This window comes from Papio anubis, chromosome 14, assembly GCF_008728515.1.
Source record: "Papio anubis isolate 15944 chromosome 14, Panubis1.0, whole genome shotgun sequence".
Taxonomy (NCBI): Eukaryota; Metazoa; Chordata; class Mammalia; order Primates; family Cercopithecidae; genus Papio; species Papio anubis.
In genome coordinates, this window is record NC_044989.1 from 87467034 (window position 1) to 87488514 (window position 21481).

General features: G+C 47.9%; 1 protein-coding gene across 3 annotated transcripts in view; it reads right to left on the reverse strand.

The window, feature by feature from the left end:
* Positions 1–21481, reverse strand: part of CD8B (CD8b molecule) — a 47342-nt gene that overhangs the window by 18312 nt on the left and 7549 nt on the right. The window contains exons 3-6 of one of the 3 annotated variants that reach the window (XM_003908942.4): positions 20076–20165; positions 13771–13860; positions 12024–12060; positions 8696–9415 (exon numbers count right to left, since the gene is read on the reverse strand). In XM_003908942.4, the coding sequence (XP_003908991.1) occupies positions 9403–9415; positions 12024–12060; positions 13771–13860; positions 20076–20165 (230 nt within the window). In that variant the 3' untranslated portion in view covers positions 8696–9402. Of the gene's footprint in view, positions 1–8695; positions 9416–12023; positions 12061–13770; positions 13861–20075; positions 20166–21481 lie in introns of those variants that run through there. The other 2 variants (XM_009184607.4, XM_009184608.4) reach the window with 2 other exon arrangements.

Below are 21481 nucleotides of genomic sequence, written 5' to 3' on the forward strand. Positions count from 1 at the left end.
CTCTCCTCTCCTCTCCCCTCCTCTCCCTCCCCTCCCCTCCTCTCTTCTCTTCTCTCCTCTCTTCTTCTCTCTCTCCCTCCCTCTCTCTCTCACCCTTTCCTCTCCACCCTTCCTCTTGCTGCAGCCTCCTCACAGGGTCATAGGCACAGGCACACAGCTACAGACATGAAGATGCTTTCCTGCATTACAAAAAAGGATAGTTTAAATACTTCCCTGCATCCTGCTTTTCCTCCTTAATAGTACACTCTGGCAGTCTTTCCAAGTTAATATATCTTTTTTTTTTTTTTTTGAGATGGAGTCTCATTCTATCACCCAGGCTAGAGTGCAGTGGCATAATCTCGGCTCACTGCAACAACCTCTGCCTCCGGAGTTCAAGTGATTCTCCTGCCTCAGCCTCCCGAGTAGCTGGGATTACAGGCATACACCACCATGCTCAGCTAATTTTTGTATTTTTAGTAGAGACAGAATTTTGCCATGTTGACCAGGCTGGTCTCAAGCTCCTGACCTCAGGTGATCGCCTGCCTTGGCCTCCGAAAGTGCTGAAATTACAGGTGTTAGGCACCACACCTGGCCCTTTCCTCTCCTCTCCTCTCCTCTCCCTCCCTCTTCTCTCTCTCTCCTGCTCTCTCTCACCCTTTCCCCTCCACCCTTCCTCCCTCTTTTTCTTTTCCTTCCTTTCTCCCTTCCTTCCTTTTCCTTCCTTCCTTCCTTCCTCCTTTCCTTTCCTTTTTCCTTCCTTCCTTCCTTCCTTCCTTCTTTCCTTCCTTCCTTTTCTTGGGGGGCAGTGGGGACAGAGCCTTGCTCTGTTGCCCAGGCTGGAATGCAGTGGCTTGCTGTAACCTCAAACTTCTGGACTAAAGTGACCCTACGACCTCAGCCTTCGAAGTAGCTGGGACTGTAGGCATGTACCACCATGGCTGGCTATTTCTTTTGTAGAGACAGGGTCTTGCTTTGTTGCCCAGGCTGGCAAACCATTCTTTTTTTTTTTTTTTTTTTTTTTGACCCGAGTCTTGCTCTGTTGCCCAGGCTGGAGTGCAATGGCACAATCTCGGCACACTGCAACCTCTACCTCCTGAGTTCAAGCGATTCTCCTGCCTCAGCCTCCTGAGTATCTGGGATTACAGGCACCCGCCACCATGCCTGACTAACTTTTGTATTTTTAGTAGAGATGGGGTTTCACCATATTGGCCAGGCTGGTCTGTAACTCCTGACCTCACGATCTGCTCACCTCGGCCTCCTAAAGTGCTGGGATTACAGGTGTGAGCCACCGTGCCCAGCCAAATCATTCTTTTTAAGTCATTCTTTTGATGGCTACATGATATTTTTGGGTGTAGATAGACAGCAACTTATTAAATGATTCCCTATTGATTAACCTGGGATTGTTTCCCATTTTTATTTTTCCCAAACGATCTTGATAGAATCATCTTTGTGTATTATTCTGATGCAATGATGCTTCTACTTTCCCGGGGACCTATTCCCAGGAGTGCTGAGTGACAGTCCCTGATTCACGTTAAACGCTACTAGATGGTGCCCCCCTGTTTTCCATGAGGCTGCAGCGCTTATCACAGGATCAGCAACACCTGCGTGCCCTTGGCCCCAAGCTTTCCGCAGTGAGCAGCATCGCTGTTTTACATTTTCACTTACTCAGTGACATTTGTATGCAAATGACAGATTATTATTTTTCTGGAAGATGTATGCTTAACCATGTCAGGGTCATAACTCATGCTATGAAAAAGATTTTGGTGTAGAGGTCATAGCAGAAGAAATGAGAACATGTGAATCAGCCTTCCTCTCTTAGACGCAGACACACACAAAGGTCTTAACTGAGCTTGGATATTAAAAGCAGTGCAGGGGAGAGGGTGGGGAGGTTTGGAGTTACCATCAGAAGCGTCTGACCAGGCTCAAATGTGGGATAGTTGTCCATTGAAGAGCCTTGTATGTCACAATGTCTAGGAAAAAATGTGTAAGACAAATGTTCCAGGCCAGGCACGGTGGCTCACGCCTGAAATCTCAGCACTTTGAGAGGCCGAGGCGGGAGGATCATGAGGTCAGGAGTTCGAGACCAGCCTGACCAACATGGTGAAACCCCATCTCTACTAACAAATACAAAAATTAGGGAGGCATGATGGTGCATGCCTGTAATCCCAGCTACTCAGGAGGCTGAGGCAGGAGAATCGCTTGAACCCGGGAGGCGGAGGTTGCAGTGAGCCAAGATCATGCCACTGCACTCCAACCTGGGCAACAGAGCGAGATTCTGTCTCAAAAAAAAGAAAAAAAGACAAATGTTCCCCTGCACCCTCCCCACCAAATTGATTGCCTACCACACACACAAGCACACACAGACACACTCCGAAATTACGCAGATAAACACTCGACAGTATTACTCTGTCTCCCATTGATAAGCTCTTTTCTGTGCTGGGTGGGGCTGGAGGACTTCCTGAGGGAGGAAGATGGAACTGCCAGAGTGAGCACTGGCTCTTGTCTGAGCCCTGTGACCCTTTCTTCTCTCCTCCCTCTTCCCCTACACCACAAGGTAGACCACCCGACGTGGCTTTCCGAGTTTCTAGGGAGGTGGGCTTTGAGCAGGGCCCACAAAAGAACTTCAACCAAAGTCTGCTTGTCTTGTGGAAGCTGCCCTACCTTCCTGTTCCCAAACCAGCAGCATCAGTGTGGCTACAGTGTAGGTACTCGGATAGAAGGGGGTCAACCCAAGCTCCATCTTCTGCCCTGGTCCAGCTAGAGCCTTCGTGATCTGAAGTCAGGCCCACTTTTTGTGCTGATCACGTTTACTGTTGCTCTCCCTTCCCCATGTCCCCCAAACTTGGCTGAGGCTGAGGAGAGGGTGGAGGGGTGGGAGTCATGGCCTCCCTTTTACCTGGCCTGGTCTTGCCCAGATAGCAGGCCTGGCCCAGCAGGCAGCTTCAGGCTCTCAGGATGCTGCAGGGGTGCTGGGGAGGGGTGTGTGGGAAAGAGGGGCCTCCACCCCTCCGCCAACACCACCTCACATCTTCCCCTCGTAACTTTGCCCTCACCCAACCGCAGAGACCTCCACAAAATCTGCGAGAGGCTGTGAACTCCACTCCCAGACAAACACAACCTTTTTGAGAAGGCAATCCATGCCCTCTGCTTGTGTTGGCATCACCTGGGTCTTTCTCTGGTCTGTGCAGGGCTGGCACGAGGCTGCAGCCAGTGAGGCACTGAGGCCACTCACTCTCAGAGCCATGCAAGTGCCAGCCTTGGGCCTGTGTCCCCCTGGCCACGAGAATGAAAGCCCGTGGGGTTAGGGACAGCTTCTGAGCCAAATCTTTAGTGCCTGAAACACGTGCCTGATTGAGATCTGAGTTGTTGACCTTGGTTCTCTAAGGGGATTGTCCATTGTACTTAGCAGAGTAAACATCCTGAGTGGTCCTCACAGCCTTAAGGAGCACAGAAAGGTGGGTGGGTGGGCGGGGGAGCCAGCAGGGGAGGTGCTGGGCTGTGCTCCCAGCTTGTGGGGGCCTAAGGACCTTCTATCTGAGCCTTTTGCTTTGTTCATTCATTCATTTCAATTCTGGCCTCAGGCTTAGGACTGACTTGTACAGGTAGCAGGAAAGAACCAGAGGACCCCCACAGGCCTTGTCCCTGAGCTAGTAGGGAGGGAACTGAGGCCTACAGGCTCTAAGCAAGACTGCAAGCCCTGGGGACCCAACTATGTCTATCCTGGCTACGCTGCACCCCTAGTCCCAGCACAGGGCTGGCTGAGCCCACAGAAGTTTCCCCAAATAGATTTGAACTGGCATCAAGAAATTTAAGGAATTGGGCATGGTGGCTCACGCCTGTAATCCCAACACTTTGGGAGGCTAAGGTGGGAGGATCGCTTGAGCTCAGGAATTTGGACCAGCCTAGGCAACATAGCGAGGCCTCATCTCTACTAAAAATAAAAAAATAAAAAAATAAGTGGGCATGCTGGTGCACACCTGTAGTCCCAGCTACTCACTTGAGTCAGGGAGGTCAAGGTTGCAGTGAGCCATGACAGCGCCACTGCACACTAGCCTGGGCAACAGAGCACTGTACACACACACACACCCCACCCCCCAAGGAAGAGGAGAATTGAGTGTAGAGTTGTGGGTATTACTTCAGTCATAAACGGGCACAGGAGTGGAAATGGTCTACAATTAAAAATGCATGAAAAGGCCAGGTGCTGTGGCTCATTCCTGTAATCCCAGCACTTCGGGAGGCCAAGGCGGACGGATTGCTTGAGCCCAGGAGTTCAAGACCAGCCTGGGCGACATGGGGAAACCCCATCTCCACCAGAAATATAAAAAATTAGCCAGGTGTGGTAGTGCATGCCCATAGTCCCAGGTACTCAGGAGGCCGAGGTGGGAGGATCGCTTGAGCCCGGGAGACAGAGGTTGCAGTAAGCCATGAGTGCGCCACTGCACTCCACCCTGGGTGACAGAGCAAGACCCCGTCTCAAACAACAACAACAAAATTACCTAAAGGAATGGACATGGTTTCCTCTCAAATTTAGAAGTCTAAGCAAAGCTCTTAAAAGGGTACTCGCATGTGAAAGGCAGTAAACTAACAGGAAAAACAGGATCCAGGAGAGCCAACAGTACTGTGCAGGATGTAAGTGCCTTTTTCAGTGCCTCTGCTTTCAGCTTTACAGGAATCACATGTGTCATGCATATTTCTGTGAATCTCAAACTGATGCGGGGCTGGGGAATATGGTTTCCTTCTGTCTGAGTTATGCAACTGGAAGGCCTCCAGGAACCGGTGACTCACGGTGCCCCAGGAGTGTCAGTGACGCATTGAAGGAGGTTTCCCAAGAAGCGACAGAGGAAATATCTTTTGCCCTCCACAACCTTGGAAGGCCTCTGAAGACAAGGCTCTTTCTGTCTTTCCCTTTGACTGGGTGATAGATTCGGATCAGCGTTGCAGCCCACGCGGGGTCGGGGATCACTTTCTGAAAACAAGTTGCCCACTTCCTACAGGTAGAGACACAAACTGCGGGGCGGGGGCGGGGAGGAGTAAGGATGAAAGGGATGGGGTGGTGTAGGACCCCCTTCTTCTTTTGAACAGGCCCTGGTGGGCTCCACACCTGCAGGCTACTTCCCACTGAGAGGAAGGGGATGGGGGGAGGGGGGAACAGCAGTGCTGCTCCCAGACCCATTAAGGTCCACAGAAAAACACAGAAAGGAAAGCACTATAGATGTTCTCCTTCAGGGCAGAGAACCCAGGCTCACCTAAGGTTGCTGGAGTGCAGACCACCCCCACCACTAGCCTAGCCCCATATGAACTTCCAGACAAGTAAATGCGATTGGAAATGTAGCTTGCCCAAAGTCTGCAGCTGGTAAAGACCCAGACTGTGCTGTTTGGCCACCTCAGACCTGCCTCACCGTGATTTCCATGGTTCCGATTTGTAAAATTTATGAATAAATCTTTCATTGGTGGATAGTTGTGTTGATTCCAATTTCTTATTATAACAATGGCCAGAGGTTCTTTTTTCCAAACTTTTCATTGCTTTTTCCCCAACTACAAAAGTAAGACATGATGTAAAAATTCACACAAGGAACTGTAGAAAGCAGAAGTGAAAATTCCCCAGAGTAACTGCCATTAACAGCTGAGAGTAAATCCTCACAGACCTTTTCCTGTACATATCCAAACAAATATACCCAGAGGCCTTGATTTATGATTAGAGAAGAAAGATCAAATCTGCAGAACAATATTAGAAGATTTAATTTTCTATATTCTCTATGTTATGTATTATATTCGCGAGATTTCAATTTTATGTTTTAAAAAATATGGGAAGAAAAAAAAACAGGAAACTTTTTTTAGAAAAAATTTATTTTTGAGACAAGGTCTCACTCTGTTGCCCAGGCTGGAGTGCAGTGGCATGACCACAGCTCACTGCAGTCTCAAACTCCTGGGCTCAGGATATCCTCCCACCTCATCCTCCCTAATAGCTGGGACTACAGGCAAGCACCACTGTGCCCTGGAAAATTTTTAAATTTTCTTGTAGAGTCAAGGTCTCAAACTCCTGAGCTCAAGTGATCATTCAGTGTGGGCCTCCCAAAGTACTGGGATTACAGGCGTGAGCTATCATCCCATGTGCTGGCTGAAGAAACTTCCAAATACCAAGTTTGCACATTTCTACAATGTTCTGTACTTGGATTTAAAAAACTCTCTTTCTTGAAGTAGAATTTACATCTATATCCATAGCTATAAAGTCAACATGTCCTAGTGTACAGCTTGATGGCTTTTTCTAACGAAACACACTCATGCAAGTGACTCCCAGATTGAGAAGCAGAAACGCTCACCTTCAAACCTCATGCTCCCTCTTAATGACCCACCACTGGACTAAGGATAACTGTATCCTAACTTCTAACAACATATATTTGTTTTGCTTGTTTTCTTCTGTGCTTGAATTTTAACAGTGACCACATATTGCACCATGTATTGTATTAAGAATAATCTATACAGATGTTTTAAAAATACATGCATTTACCATAACCATCATTTGATATCAGCATATATGGATCTAGCTCATTCCTTAGTAGCTGCCTAAACTCCCTTATTAGACTGTATCTGAATTTATCTGACCAGTCCCTTTTGATGAACATTTGGATTATTTCCCATTTTTATCTAGTAAGCAGCGCTAGAAGGAACAATCCGATGCATATTTCTTTGTGCATACCACTTTTTGATGTGTTTCTTTTAGATAAATGCCAACAGTGGAATTGGTAGTCAAAAGACAGCTGGATGGAGTTTGGGGGGCATATTTCATCATAACGGCCCTATAGAATGTAGTAGCAGCTCAGTTCCTTCTTCAAAACAAAAGTCAGGTGCTGGGTGCAGACCTTCTCACCGCAGCCCCCGCCATTGGCAGCCTAGCCTGCTCTAGCTCCCTGGGCAGCCGGAGCTGAACCCGCCTTGGCAGGTGCCTGCTGCACAGAAAACTGACAGAGGAGCGCCAACCACCCCTGCCCCCAGCCCAGCCCCATGAGAACTTGCAAATAAGTACATGCAATTGCAAAGACAGCAGCAGGGAGACGGTCAAATTTCAAAGCCTGCAGTGGGACAAGGGACCTTGCGGCCTGTTCTTACTTCCGCTGCGCACTGGGTGTGAGCCTTCAAGAGGGCAGACCGCGTGCACTGCAGGCCTTAGTCTCTTATTTATTTGTGATGGCCCGGATGAGGAGCCCACCTGAAACACGAACCCTAGAGGAGTCTGGTCCAGCTGACCCCAGTTCTTTCACCCCTCGCCTCAGCCTTGGAAGGCAGCCTGTCCCTTGTCCTCGGAGCTGATAGGCAGAGCTTTTGCTTCTTTTGAGCACCTCCTGCTGAGGCAGGAGACTAGGTTCTGGGGGCAGGGAATCTTGAGGCCAATTTGTGCTGATTTTTCAAAGCTGGATCAAAAGGAAAACACCTGGGTCTGGGGGCAGGGCATCTAAGACCAATTAAATGTAAACCAAAAGGAAAAACCCCATCTCCCCACACTGAGTAACCAAGGATCAAAGGCTACTCTCTCTACAACCCTCCCGCTTCCACCTTATCTCAGACGGAAAGGGAGACTGCCCTAGATTGACCCCAGGCCAAGCACGAGCCATCCCTTCATCCACACAGGGCGTCAATTCACCTCAGCCTTTCATTAGCCACGGACCAAATCCTTCATCTAGATAAGGGGTAGCCGACAGGGACCTCAAAAGGGTACTTAAAACCCAGAAAACCTTGCAATTGGGACCATGGGCCACCTGCTTAGGGCCCACTTTCACCCTGGGGAGCGCTTTCTCACTTCAATAAATTCCTGCTTTTGCTGCTTTTATTCCTTTATGACTTTGTGTGTTTTGTCCAGTTCTTTGTTCAAAATGCCAAGGACCTGGACAACTTACACTCAAGGCCCTCCTTCCGATAACACTGCATCTATGCCCTTCTAACTCCACCCACCACACCTCGTGCTGCTGCGACCGCACCCCAGATGCCCGGAGAAGGCCACACTACCCTCTCCCCAGGTTGTCTTTCCTTTCCTGTTTTTTTTGTAACATTTCTTACATTCTGTGGCTGCCACAGGTCTCTGAACATAACCTGATTTGTCAATGCCCTTCTTTGAGCTGGCCAGGAAAAGCAGATGAGGCGGGATTCTCCTTGGCCCTGGACATGGTACTTCTGTTAATGCAGCCTCAGGTTGCAGTGTTTTATGGTGCAATAGCTCCTAGGCTGCTAAAGCTCAGGTAGGGGGCGGCTAAGATGGGACTCAGGCACTTTTTCAAACCCAGGAACGAAGTCCTGCTCTCCACTCTCCACTCCTGCTCAGCACTTTCTCCTTGCTTTTTCCTTGTCCAACAGTTAAGGCCAAGAATCAATAAGAAAATGAAGGGACATGTGACAGAACCCCTCATGCCTCCTACCGTCTCTTTGGTGCCTGACTTGAGGCCAGGGATCCCTGGGGTTCATCCCACGGTAGAAATGAACAAGCGCTAGTTCAGCTTGGGAGTGGGCCGGGAGATAGGCCCGAGGCACCTGAAGCCTGGCTCTGGGTGCCCTGGGCACTTCCTAGCCTCTCTAGGACTCTCTACACCTACAATGTTGGGCAAATGAGGATCTAAGGTGTAACAGGAGGATGTACAAATTTTATCCTTATGGTTTCTGTTCCACTGAGCATTGATGTCTTGGCTGTAGATGGGCTTCTACACATTTATGCCACAGGAGCCGTTTGTTATCTTTAACCTGGGACTTTATTTGTACAACTAAGACATTTGTATAAAAAGAGCAGAAAATGAAAGAAGAATTAAGCCACGGGAGAGTAGAAATGGGAGCTGAGAAACTGACAAGTGGAAGACGAAGTGAACTCCTATCCTCAAACCCGCAAGTTCCCAGCCCCAAAGGAAGCCCTCAGAGACTGACATGGCTTCTGGGAACTGGACAGCCCCTCTCAGCAAGCTTCATTCCCAACCTGCGCCTGGCCTCTCTGTGAGGAAGGTCAGCCCCAGCCTGGGAAGACCAAGAGGGAGCCAGCCCAGCATCACCCCATGAAAGAGCCAGGACCCAATGTTACTGCCCTACCAGGGCAAAGCAACTTGCAAAGATGGTGGCTAAACAGCCACCACTAAAGGTCCCAGCTCAGGGAAGGCACAGGAGCTGGAAGTGGTGGCATGGGCGGCATTTCTTACTCAGTCCTCCAGCACACTCTGTGAAGTGCCCTGGGGGCAACGAAGGCTTCTCCCTAGTATTCCCGATGGCCCACGAACAAGTTGCTCCCATGCACGTCACACACAGAAAGGCCTTGCAGCAGTGAAAAGCAGGCAGCTTCAGCAGCCAGTGAACTCTCCAGGGTCGAATGTGTCCCCTCTCTCCTTTTTCCACATCGTGCTCGTTACTGACCAATGTCTTTTTGTAGCAGGACACCAAAACCGTATTCTCTGCTCATTTGTAAAACCTGAAAACAACAGCAAGTTGTGAAACCACGTATTTTCAGGCAAACGATATTGAATTTCCTGTAACAGAGACAAATGGCAAATGAGAAAGCAGAGTTCTACTCCAAGTGGCCTGGGGCCGAGAGTTTTTTGTTAGTATGTTTCTAGGGCCCATGTTAGTCACTAAAAAGATTGTTAAGGCTAAAAAACAAACAAAACAAAACAAAATTGCAGCTCAAAGAACCGTGGCTTTGAATTGCGTTACTTCCTGTAGTACCTCTAAGATAATCTAAGAGAATCACAAATTTATATCAAGGGGCCAGAAGAAATTACCCTGCGGATGGGATGATTTTCTAAGGACAGTTAGAGGCTGGGGAACAAGGACCTCAAATCGCAACTCAGGGGTTATTTCCTCCACGCCTGGATCATGAGAGGAAAACCAGAGGTGCTTTTCAAACTTTTGAAAAGTCACAAACCCTTTTGTTCAAATGACATGTTACAGGTAAGTGTAAACCCAGACAATAGAAAAGAGTATCCGTTTAAAATGAAGAGAGTGAGGAGGGCTCAGGGTGCCCCCATGACCACCCAGCGCCCCTTCCCTGCCTCAAGCTGATCCTGGGCTTGCAAAAGCATGAGGTCCTGCATCCAGCCCCCGCAAAACTGGCATCAGATCACTGGGGAGCAAGTTAAAATGAAGGGATGGGGACAGACCCAGACCACAGTTAGTACCCAGAGAGGGGCTTATTTTACATGAAAGGTCACCATGGGAGAGATTTTGAGTGGAACTTTCTCTTTTTGAGATAGAGTTTCACTCTCGTTGCCCAGACTGCAGCGGAATGGCGCGATCTCTTCTCATTGCAACCTCCGCCTCCTGGGTTCAAGTGATTCTCTTGCCTCAGCCTCCCAAGTAGCTGGGATTACAGGTGCCTGCCACCACGCCCAGTTAATTTTTTGTATTTTTAGTAGAGATGGGGTTTCACCATGTTGGCTAGGCTGGTCTCAAACTCCTGACTTCAGGCGATCTGCCCGCCTCGGCCTCCCAAAGTGCTGGGATTACAGGTGTGAGCCACTGCACGTAGCCTTGAATGGAACTTTCTAGGGGTCTGGCCTGAGACAGCTATACTCAAGTTATTATCTCTTGGGTAGGGGGCAGCTCCTAAATCCAATACACAAGGTGAAAATTGTACACAATTAAAATATCATTGAAAATTGCCCACAAAATCCAGCAGGCATGTTTAAGCAACTCTCAATATAAATAGAATGTGTACAACAATGCAGAGCATATCATATATGAATGTATGTGGCTATGTACCATTTTAGAGTATTTAAAAATACATTTTGTTTGTCCGTTGTTGCACTTGCAGAATTGAAGTCACTGAAGTGACTTGAGTTTGTGCTCTGACTCCAGGGGCCTGCGGCCACATGCTTTAAGGATAATACCCCAGAGTGTCCTCACACTGACCATGAGATTGGCACTGTTAGCTCATTTTACAGACGAGAAATCCGAAGCTTGCCGAGGTAAAGTGACTCGCTGACTGTCACATGGTTGGTGACTGGCAGATGGGATTCAAACCCAGCTCCGTCTCCGCCTAAAGCCAGAGCTCTCGAGCAAGAGACCCTGTTGCTCTCTTCAATTTAGAGGTGTGTACTTTTGCTTCCCCAAACATTTCTATATAGAGAGGGTTGCTCTGAGGAGCAAATGTAATTAACTGGATAGGCAGATGTGAAACAGTCTCTGTTTTGAGGAACAAAAATCAAATGCAGGAATGCTGCCCCCGGCCCATGATGGCTTCCAACAGCCTCATGAAAGACCAAGTACATAATGTCACTGCCCTACCAGGGCAAAGCAACTTGCAAAGGTGGTGGTTAAATGGCCACCACTAAAGGTCCCAGCCCACCCCAGGGAAAGTATAGGAGCTTTCTCAGCTCAGTGGGTCCCAAGAGTGTAATGTGACTCTGCCAACTCCTTGCCAGATGGGGTCGAGGGCGGCAGGTGGGACAAAGGCAGCTCCTAAGGAAGGAAAGCAATGGCTGGTGGAAGAGGCTAGTCTTCAAATCCGATTCCAGTAGTCTCTCCATTTATCTGTAAAATGAGGGTGATAACCCCTTATCTCACACAGAACCGAGGGGATGAAATAATAGGGGGGATGAAATAGTAAGTGGGATGAAATAACAGATGGGATGAGTTTGGGACACCCTGTGGTATTCTGTGCATGCAAAGCCTGATTGCTCTCCTCAGGAGAGCTAAGAATGTTCTTGAAATACATTTAAGTTATTGGTCAGGTTTTTGTTTGTTTGTTTGTTTAGGTTATCTCTTTGGTTCCTGAATTCTATCATCCCATCTATTTATACAGTGTGTGACTTTTTTTTTAGATGGGGTCTCGCTCTGTTGCCCAGGCTGGAGTGCAGTGGTACCATCATAGCTCACTGTAGCCTTGAGCTCCTCGGCTCCAGTGATCCTCCTGCTTCAGCCTCCTGAGTAGCTGGGACTACAGGTGTGCGCTACCATGCCTGGCCGAGTCTATGATCTTTGGAAGATGAGGTCTGACTTTGGCTCCTTGCTGCAGATAGAGGCTGCAAGCTGCAGCTGGGGCTGAGGAACCCAGGGCCACGCCCAGGTCACACACTTACTGTTTGATGAAACGAAGCCGGGCTCTCCTCCGCCGGCCTGGAAGAGGAAAGCAAGGGCGCCAGTCAGTGTGGGCTGTGGGTCACCGCACTGAGCCCCAGAGGCCAAGTAGGATGGTCACAGGGGCAGCTGACACCTCAGCCCACCTCCCTGGTCCCAGACCCTGGCCCAAACACTTTACACATTTTAATCCCCTTAATGCTCACTGAAAACCTGAGTTGGATACTACTTTTAAGATCTCCATTTAATTTGTGGAGAAACTGAAACACAGAGTGAGTTACCGGATAACATGCCCAAAGTCATGCAGCTAGTAAGTGGGAAAGCTGGAATTCAAACTCAATTAATCAGCCGCAGAGTCTGCGTCCTTAAACACACCTGCTCGCCCTTTACAGCAGGTCAGACACGAAAGTTCCCACACACAGGCAGTCTCAGGCCTGGGCAAGTGCACTCACAGGGCGAGATTTCCCACTGGGAGTAGGAGGAAAATAAAAGCATATCTATTTACATTTGTATCTCAGCCTTTATTACTTTTGATTTTTATTTATTTTTTTAGAAATGCGGTCTTACTATGTTGTCTAGGCTAGACTTGAGCTCCTGGGCTCAAGTGATCCTCCCTCCTCAGCCTCTCGAGTATGGGCACTTGCCCCTATATCCAGCTTACTTTTTATTTTTGAAACATATTTAATAACATACATTTAATAACATAACACACACAAAATATGAAATAAGTAAATCCAGCCAACTGCTGCTGTATTCGCTTATTTAACATTTTATGCATGTTACTAAATGTGCTTCAAAATATTTTACCAATGAGGTCCTTCCTTGATCAAAAGAGTTTGCAAGCCACTGAAATTTATGGGGTTCTTAGAATGGGGTGCATTGACCCCTTTGTGGGGAAGAATTTGTAGGCAAAAGTATGCACCTGGGTGCATTTCTGTGGGGAGAGGTCCATTATTTTCATCGTGTGTTCAAAGGGGTCTGTGAACTACAAAAGTTAAGAGCCACTGATCTAGTTCATGCCCCTGCTGTCCCACCTGCCCATTTTATAGAAGCGCAGAGAGGGGAAGGGGCTTGCTCGAGGTGGCACAGGTGAGCTGAAGAACCGGGGTAGACTGTGGGCTCTGGGCTCTAGGGCAGCCATGCGCCTCTCGGGCTCCCCGTCTTTCTTGTGAACCCAGTGCTGTGCAGAGCTTGGGGTGGGGGCCATAGAAGGAGACAGTCCCGTCTCTGGGGTGGCTGGGAGCAGCAGTCATTTCTCAGTTTCCGACAGCATCATCAATATCGGTGGCGTAGAGAGGATTTCTAGCTTTCAGCAATGCAACACAAACCCCATAGGCAATCTTTTCTGGGCACTGGGCTTTGGTCTCAACTGCTCACATGAGTTCCCACTTACTGACATGTGCCGGGTGCCAGGCATTTGGGGCAGGAATTTACAAGCAGCAACTCTGGGAGGTAGGTGATGTCCTACGCCCATCTGAGGCAGCCAAGGCTCAGAGAGACCAGGGTACTGGATGGGGAAACAGCCACATTGCACTCAAACCCAGGTTTGTCTGACTCCAGGGACAGGGTGGTCTTTGGTTTTGGCTGCGTAGCCCCAGATCAAGAACCACCTCCAGAAATACCATAGGTTCTCTGAGGCACATTCCCACCAGGCTGCCATCTGCTCTGCTCCCCTAGAGAAGTAAGTATCCCAGGAACACTTCAAACAGCAAACAGGGACACCCGATGACCCAAGAGGAGACAACTCACAGTACAGGTGGATGGCCACTCCCAGGGAAACCAGCAAAACCAGAACGCCAGCCACCAGCAGGCCGAGGGTGATGGGGCTACAAAGTGGGCCTGGAAAAAACACACGTGACATGTGTTCAACACTGAACATTTTTCTGCATAAGACACGCAGAAAAATACAAGGAGGAAAAAAAATCAACTGGAAGTCCCACCTCCCAGAGAATACCACTATTTGCATTTTGATATAATGTATTTTTCCTCAAGTCTTCTTTTTTTTTTTTTTTTTGAGACAGAGTTTTGCTCCGTCACCCAGGCTGGAGTGCAGTGGCGTGTTCTCAGCTCACTGCAACCTCCGCCTCCTGGGTTCAAGCGATTCTCGTTCTTAGCCTCCCAAGTGGCTGGGATTACAGGTGTGCGCCACCATGCCCGGCTAATTTTTGTATCTTTAGAAGAGACAGGGTTTTACCATGTTGGCCAGGCTGGTCTCAAACTCCTGGCCTCAAGCAATCCACCCACCTTGGCCTCCCAAAGTGATGGAATTACAGGGGTGAGCTACCATGTCCGATCATCGTCTAGTCTTTGTAAGCACTTTAAACATCATTGAAATCATTTTATATATAAAATTTCATGTCCCACATCCAAATTTTTGAGAGGTAGACAATTTTTATTCCTGGTAATGAGTCCTTTACTATTTATGTTTAAAACTTTTAATTTCACAAGAAATAGCTGAATATATTTTCATTGTAAGAGATTTAAATATAGGATTAGAGTGCTCGCTGACATCTTCGCTCCTTCACAGAATTAATCACCATTGATAATTTAGTAACTTTCTCTTTCCATGCCTATGTAATTTTTATAGATACATATACGGTGTATTTGTTTGTTTCTTTGTTTGTTTTGACACAGAATCTCACTCTGTCGCCCAGGCTGGAGCACAGTGGTGCAATCTTGGCTCACTGCAACCTCCGCCTTCTGGGGATTCAAGCGATTCTCCTGCCTCAGCCTTCCAAGTAGCTGGGATTACAGGCGCTCACCATCATGCCCGGCTAATTTTTGTATTTTTAGTGGAGATGGGGTTTCACCATGTTGGCCAGGATGGTCTTGATCTCCTGGCCTCAAGTGATCCACCCGCTTTGGCCTCCCAAAGTGCTGGGATTACAGGTGTGAGCTACCATGCCTGGCCTTAAATACATATAGTATTTTAAAATATATACAGCAGATTATACTGTACAAATTGTTCTTTTGTATCTTCACTGTTTCAATGTGCCTTTTTTCCTTCACTTAATCAATGTGTTCTTTTTTCCAGCAGAGTAACATCTGACAGTATGGATGTATCATGAGTTACTCGTCATCAGTGGGCATTTTTTGTCGTTTCCTGTGTTTTACTTTTACAAATAACTCTGCAGAAAACATCATGTGTATTTCCTTACAAAGATGCCTTCCTGAGGTAAATACTGAGAACGGGAGCTACTAAACCACAGACTTTGCCCATTTTAAATTGTGACAGATGCTGTCAAATGCCTCTCTAAAAGGTGGCACTGACTTCCGTCCCCACCCACCAATAGTGCACCCTGCTACCATTGATATCATCAAAATGTTTTAGTTTTTGCCAGTCAAGTGGGGGAAAATGTTATTTCACTTAAATTCCCTCATTACTTACAAGCTTTGGCCTATTTTCATATATTGGGAACTTGTATGATTTTTCTTCTATGAGTTGACTATCTGTTCCTTTGTCCATTTTGTGTGCTAAACAGCACACTTTACACTATCAATGCCCCAAATCCTTCTCTGACACCCTTCAGGCCCCTGTGGCTGGTCCCTTGAGTAGCTGAGGGGCAGAGCCAGGGCCCATGGGTGAAAGGGCAAGGCTGCAGATTTGGGCTTGAGGTTCAGAAAATCGGAAAGCATTGTGGATGCCAAGGAAGAGAGAGAATTTTTACTGAATACATATGTGCTAAGTACATACTAAATGCAAACTCCCATCTTGTGAGGAAGAAAGGTATTGGCATTTTTAAATTTGCATTTATTTATTTATTTTATTTTTTTGAGACAGAGTTTTGTTCTTGTTACCCAGGCTGGAATGCAATGGCGAGATCTGGGCTCACCGAAACCTCCACCTCCTGGGTTCAAGCGATTCTCCTGTCTCAGCCTCCTTAGTAGCTGGGATTACAGGCACCCGCCACCATGCCCGGCTAATTTTTGTATTTTTAGTAGAGACGGGGTCTCACCATGTTGGCCAGGCTGGTCTTGAACTCCTGACCTTACGTGATCTGCCTGCCTTGGCCTCCCAAAGTGCTGGGATTACAGGCGTGAGCCACTGCGCCTGGCTTGCCATTATTTTTATCTCTCATTTCACAGTTCAAAAAAAAAACAAGATTCAAAAAGGTTAAATTATATGCCCAAGGTCACCCAGCTACTAAAATGCAGGATCAGGGTGTGGACACAGATCCTTCGAGTTCCAAGCCCCTGTGGGTCCCACCTCAGCTGCATGAGGGCATGAAAGGTATGGGAGGGAAGGGAGGAGGCTGCTACACGGGAGGGAGCCCACTGTCACTGGAGGGGAACAAGCCAAGGCTGGACCGCTGGGATGTGGAGAAGAGATTCACACACTGGGTGGGAGGCTGGATGAGTGGCCCCTCTGAGATGCTGAGGGCATCTGCTGGGCTCCCTCTCACCTCCTATTTGTTCCCCCAACCTGGATGAACCTCAAAACACAGTGCTAAGTGGAAGAAGTCAAGCAGGAAAGAGCCCATGGTGTGCGATTTCACTTCTACGAAATGTCCCTGAGAGGCAAATCTGCAAAGGCAGATGGTAGATTAGTGGCTGCCAGGGGCTGGGAACAGGGATGAGCTGTGAACAAGCACCGGGAATCTTACTGGGGTGATGGAAATCTTCTAAAACTAGATTATGGTAATGATTACACAACTTGGTAAATTTACCCAAAATCATTGAGTTTGTATGCTTAAAGTAGGTGAATTTTGCAGTGTGCAAATTATATCTCAACTAAGGTTTTGTGTTTGTTTTTTGTTTTTTTGAGATGGAGTCTTGCTCTGTCACCCAGGTTGGAGTGCAATGGCTTGATCTTGGCTCACTGCAACCTCTGCCTCCTGGGTTCAAGCAATTCTCCCGCCTCAGCCTCCCGAGTGGCTGGGATTACAGGCACCCACCACCATGCCTGGCTAATTTTTGTATTTTTAGTAGAGACAGGGTTTCGCCATGTTGGTCAGGTTGGTCTCGAACTCCTGACCTCAGGTGATCCGCACCCCTCCCCTACCGCCTCCCAAAGTGCTGGGATTACAGGAGTGAGCCACCGCACCCGGCTCAACTAAGTTTTTAAAAACTGTAATGGAGGTGGGTGCAGGTCACAGGGATGTACAGGGCAGCTGGGCTTCTTCCTGAGAAGAGGTCATGGTTAAGACCACTGTGGAGGCCAGCGATGTAGCTATAGGTCTCCTCTAAAGCATGGTCTCCCATCCAAAATGTGACTCTCCAGGAAAAGCTGCTGCCACAAATAACGTGCTTGGGTAAGGGGCTGTTCGACAGATCCACACCAGCGACACCCCCAGCCCAGCCTTCCTCATCTTGCTGGGGCCTCAGGGTCTCCTGAGCTCTGGATTCGCACTCCGCTCCTGAGTCCGTGGTTTAGAAATGGTCCCCTAGCACCTAAGGGTGTTGTCTCAGAAACAGCCCTAAGCCTCAGGGGCGACCCCTTCTTAGTGGCCCTATGGGTTTCATTCATGATAATAGGCTTTGAGGTCTGTGTGAATGCCCCACAAGCTCTTAGTGCCTGGTGTATAATTGCATCTCATTTAATCCTGCATCCCCATTTTACAGACGAGGAAACAGAGGTTCATAGAGGCTGAATCATCTATTCAATGTCTCATAGTACAGGTAGTAGTAGACAGAGATTCAGACCTAGGCCTGTCTGACTTGCCACTAGGCTACACTGACCCAGGGCCGCTCTCCTCAGTGTAACATCCACCTACTTTCCCCACACCCATCCTCAGCCCCACTCCACTTGGCCACCTTCACACACATCCGGGTTATTCTTAATAACTTATTAATGTTTGGTATGCATTTTGCCATGGGATTTTACTGAGGGTTGGTACAAGAAACGATGCAAGAGGCCAGGCACAGTGGCTCACGCCTGTAATCCCAGCACTTTGGGAGGCCAAGGCAGGTGGATCACCTGAAGTCAGGAGTTCAAGACCAGCTTGGCCAACATGGTGAAACCCTGCCGCTACTAAAAATACAAAAATTAGCCAAGGTTGGTGGTGGGCACCTGTAATCCCACCTACTCCAGAGGCTGAGGCGGGAGAATCACTTAAATCTGGGAGGTGGAGGTTGTAATGAGCTGAGATCACACCACTGCACTCCAGCCTGGGCAACAGAGTGAGACTCTGTTTCAAAAGAAAAAAAAAAAAGAAAGAAAAAAAAAGAAAAAAAAGAAATTATGCAAGAAATCTGAAGCGCTTTGTTTTTGCCATCATTTATAAAAGTATGACTGAGTGCGCCGTCATTCAGGTGTCCTTACATGAAGATGAATGGGGCAGATTGCTCCTAGAATTTAGCACTAGGATGAAAGTTTCTTCTTTTGGTGCCAGCTTGTTTCTTTCTATCACCGGGGTTGGGGTGCCATACAACTTGGGGTCTTCCCTTTGTTTAAACTGATGTTGCTGGGTTCCCCAGAGCCGTAGTACACAACCAGTTCTTGCACCCTCATCTTAGTGGCTCTATTGTATTTGCATTTTATATCCTTTTTATTGTAGTCTGCCTGAAATCATTTAGGTGAAGGGGTCAGGGCATGGGACTTTATAAAATAAGGTCACTCTTAAGCTCCTTAAGACTTTACTCTTCTGTACATTGGTTCTGATTTTCTTTTTACTGTGACCCCATGTGATGGCAGCTTGCCACCCCAGTCTCCCAGATCCTATTCAGTACCCTCCTCGATAATTTCTGGTACTTAAAACTTTTAAGACAAAGTGAACTGAGCAGTGCGAGGCAGTGCTCCTGGGGCTGCTTGTGGTTTGTTCTCTGGGTAGCAGCAGATGGCACTTTCTGTTTGTCACCAGTGGCTTTTGCTGGGCTGAGGTCAGTATTTTTCCAGAAACACGTTTGGGCTGATGGGTTTAAGGAAAGCGTGTGCGTGGGCATGTGTGTCTGTGTGTGTGTGTATGTGCATACACTCCAGTTGAGGTGTCTGGTGTAGCATAGAGAAGCAAATGTGTTCATTTGCAAACAAGCATGTATTCATGAACAAGCACATACTGTGTATTAGGTCCTCTGTTAGGTATTAAAACTGGAAACATTTTTTTTGAAACAGGGTCTGGCTCTATCACCCAGGCTGGAGTGCAGTGGCAGGATCTTGGCTCACTTCAATCTCCACCTCCCAGGCTCAAGGCATCCACCTCAGCCTCCTGAGTAGCTGGGACTACAGGCATGTGTCACCACACCCAGCTAATTTTTTAATATTTTCATAGAGACAGAGTTTCACCATGTTGCCCAGGCTGGCCTCTAACTCCTGAGCTCAAGGTGATTCGCCCATCTTGGCCTCCCAAAGTGCTAGGATTACAGGTGTGAGCCACCACATCTGGCCAAAACTGGAAAAGTTTAAAGTGCTAGTCCTTTGAGTAGATTTTTTGTTTGTTAACAGCTTTATTGAGTTATAATTTACATATAAAGTCCCCTTGTTTAAAGTGTACAATGTCATGATTTTTAGTGTATTCATGGAGTTGTGCAACCATTTCCATAATGTAATTTTAGAACATTTAAATTCCCTTAAAAAGAAACCTTATATCCATTAGGAATCACTCCCCATTTCTTTCCCAAGCCCCCAGCCTTAGGCAGCCACCAATCTACGTTCTGTCTCTACAGAGGGTCATATGCTGAATATTCCATAATCATGGAATCATATAGTATATGGATTTTTGTGACTGGCTTCTTTCACTTTATTCTTTATTATGGCCAAACAATATTCCACGATAATAAATATACCATATTTTGTTAATCTATTCATTAGCTGGTGGATGTTTGGGTAGTTTCTACTTTTGGCTAGTATGAATAATGAAGCTGTGGGCATTTGTGTGCAGGTGTGTGAGTGGAGATCACCTCCATTAAGCTTTGTCCAGTAACAGTTTACGAGTCTGTCTCCCATGAGACTGTGAGTTGCTGTCACACTCAGCATCCTTTCTGACCCTAGCTTGGGCCAGGGAGATAGGCTCTAGAGTTAACACTTGGAAAGTGCCTGGGGAAGGAAGGAGGGGAGGGAGGGAGGGCGAGAGGATGTCTGCCTTGTTTCTGAGGGTGCAGAGGGGTAGGGAACTCACCTTTCTGGGTCGCTGGCCTGGGTAACCGGCACACTCTCTTCTTGGGGGTGGACTTCTTGGTGGGCTGGGCAGTGGTGGGAAGGAAATCAACTACAGAAAGAAAGCAAGACACATATCTTAGCCAGGTGAACACCAGGTGGACTCAAAGATAAAACTTTGTCTTGTGGCCGGGCGCGGTGGCTCATGCCTGGAATCCCAGCACTTCCAGAGGCCAAGGCAGGAGATCATTTGAGCCCGGGAGGTTGAGACCAGCTTGGGCAACATGGTGAAACCCCCTCTCTACAAAAAATAAAAAGTTTAGCCAGGCTTGGTGGCACATGCCGATAGTCCCAGCTACCCAGGAGGCTGAAGTAAGAGGATCACCTGAGCCTGGGAAGTCAAGGCTGAAGTGAGCTGTGATCACGCAACTGCACTCTGGCCTGGGTGATGGAGCAAGACCCTGTCTCAAGAACAAACGAATGAACAAATGAACAAAATTTGTCTTACATCCAAGTACTGAAGTCCTTATGACTGTTCCCCAGGCTGCTATAGGGCCTGAAGGACACATAGCAGTAGAATATTTGATCTGCTTTCTCAGTTCTCAGATGTTGGGAAAGGGGTGGGGGCCTAGGGATGGGGTTCAGTTTGGTGTCCTGGAGAGAGGAAGCCACACAGACCTGAGCAGAGCCTACATCCCTGATTTGTTTTGTTTTTTGTTTTTTGTTTTTTTTTTGAGATGAAGTCTCGTTCTGTAGCCCAGGTGGAGCACTGTGGCACGATCTTGGCTCATTGCAACCTTTGCCTCTTGGGTTCAAGTGATTCTCCTGCCTCAGCCTCCATAGTAGCTGGGATTACAGGCACGTGCCACTGCACTCGGCTAATTTTTTGTATTTTTAGTAGAGATGGGGTTTCGCCATGTTGGCCAGGCCGGTCTTGAACTCCTGACCTCAGGTGATCCACCCGCCTTGGCCTCCTGAAGTGCTAGTATTACAGGCACGAGCCACTGCTCCCAGCCGACCTACACCCCTGATTAACCACTGTGTGATTTGGGACAAGTCATAGTACTTTTCTGTGCCTTGATTTCCTCATTTGCTGAAATAATGATAATTGCCACCTCCTTCTTAGGATTATCTGAGAATTAAAGGGACAGTGCGTCCAAAAAAAAAGGTTCAGTAGACGTGGCTCCACCTGGCCGAAGACCTTGCGCCCCAGGGCTGGATCGCCCAGCCTTTGGCACAACCAGACCCTCCGCCCAACTCGGCAATCTCTAAGCACGTGGAGGAAGCTCATGGAAGGGAGGGGGTGCCCTTTTCTGCATGTACAGTACCAAGCAGGTGTCATATCTGGGGATTTGTTTTCCTTCTCAGGTGACCCTAAAATATATATATAATATCAGAGCTAGGAGAACTTCAGTCTCCAACTTTAAT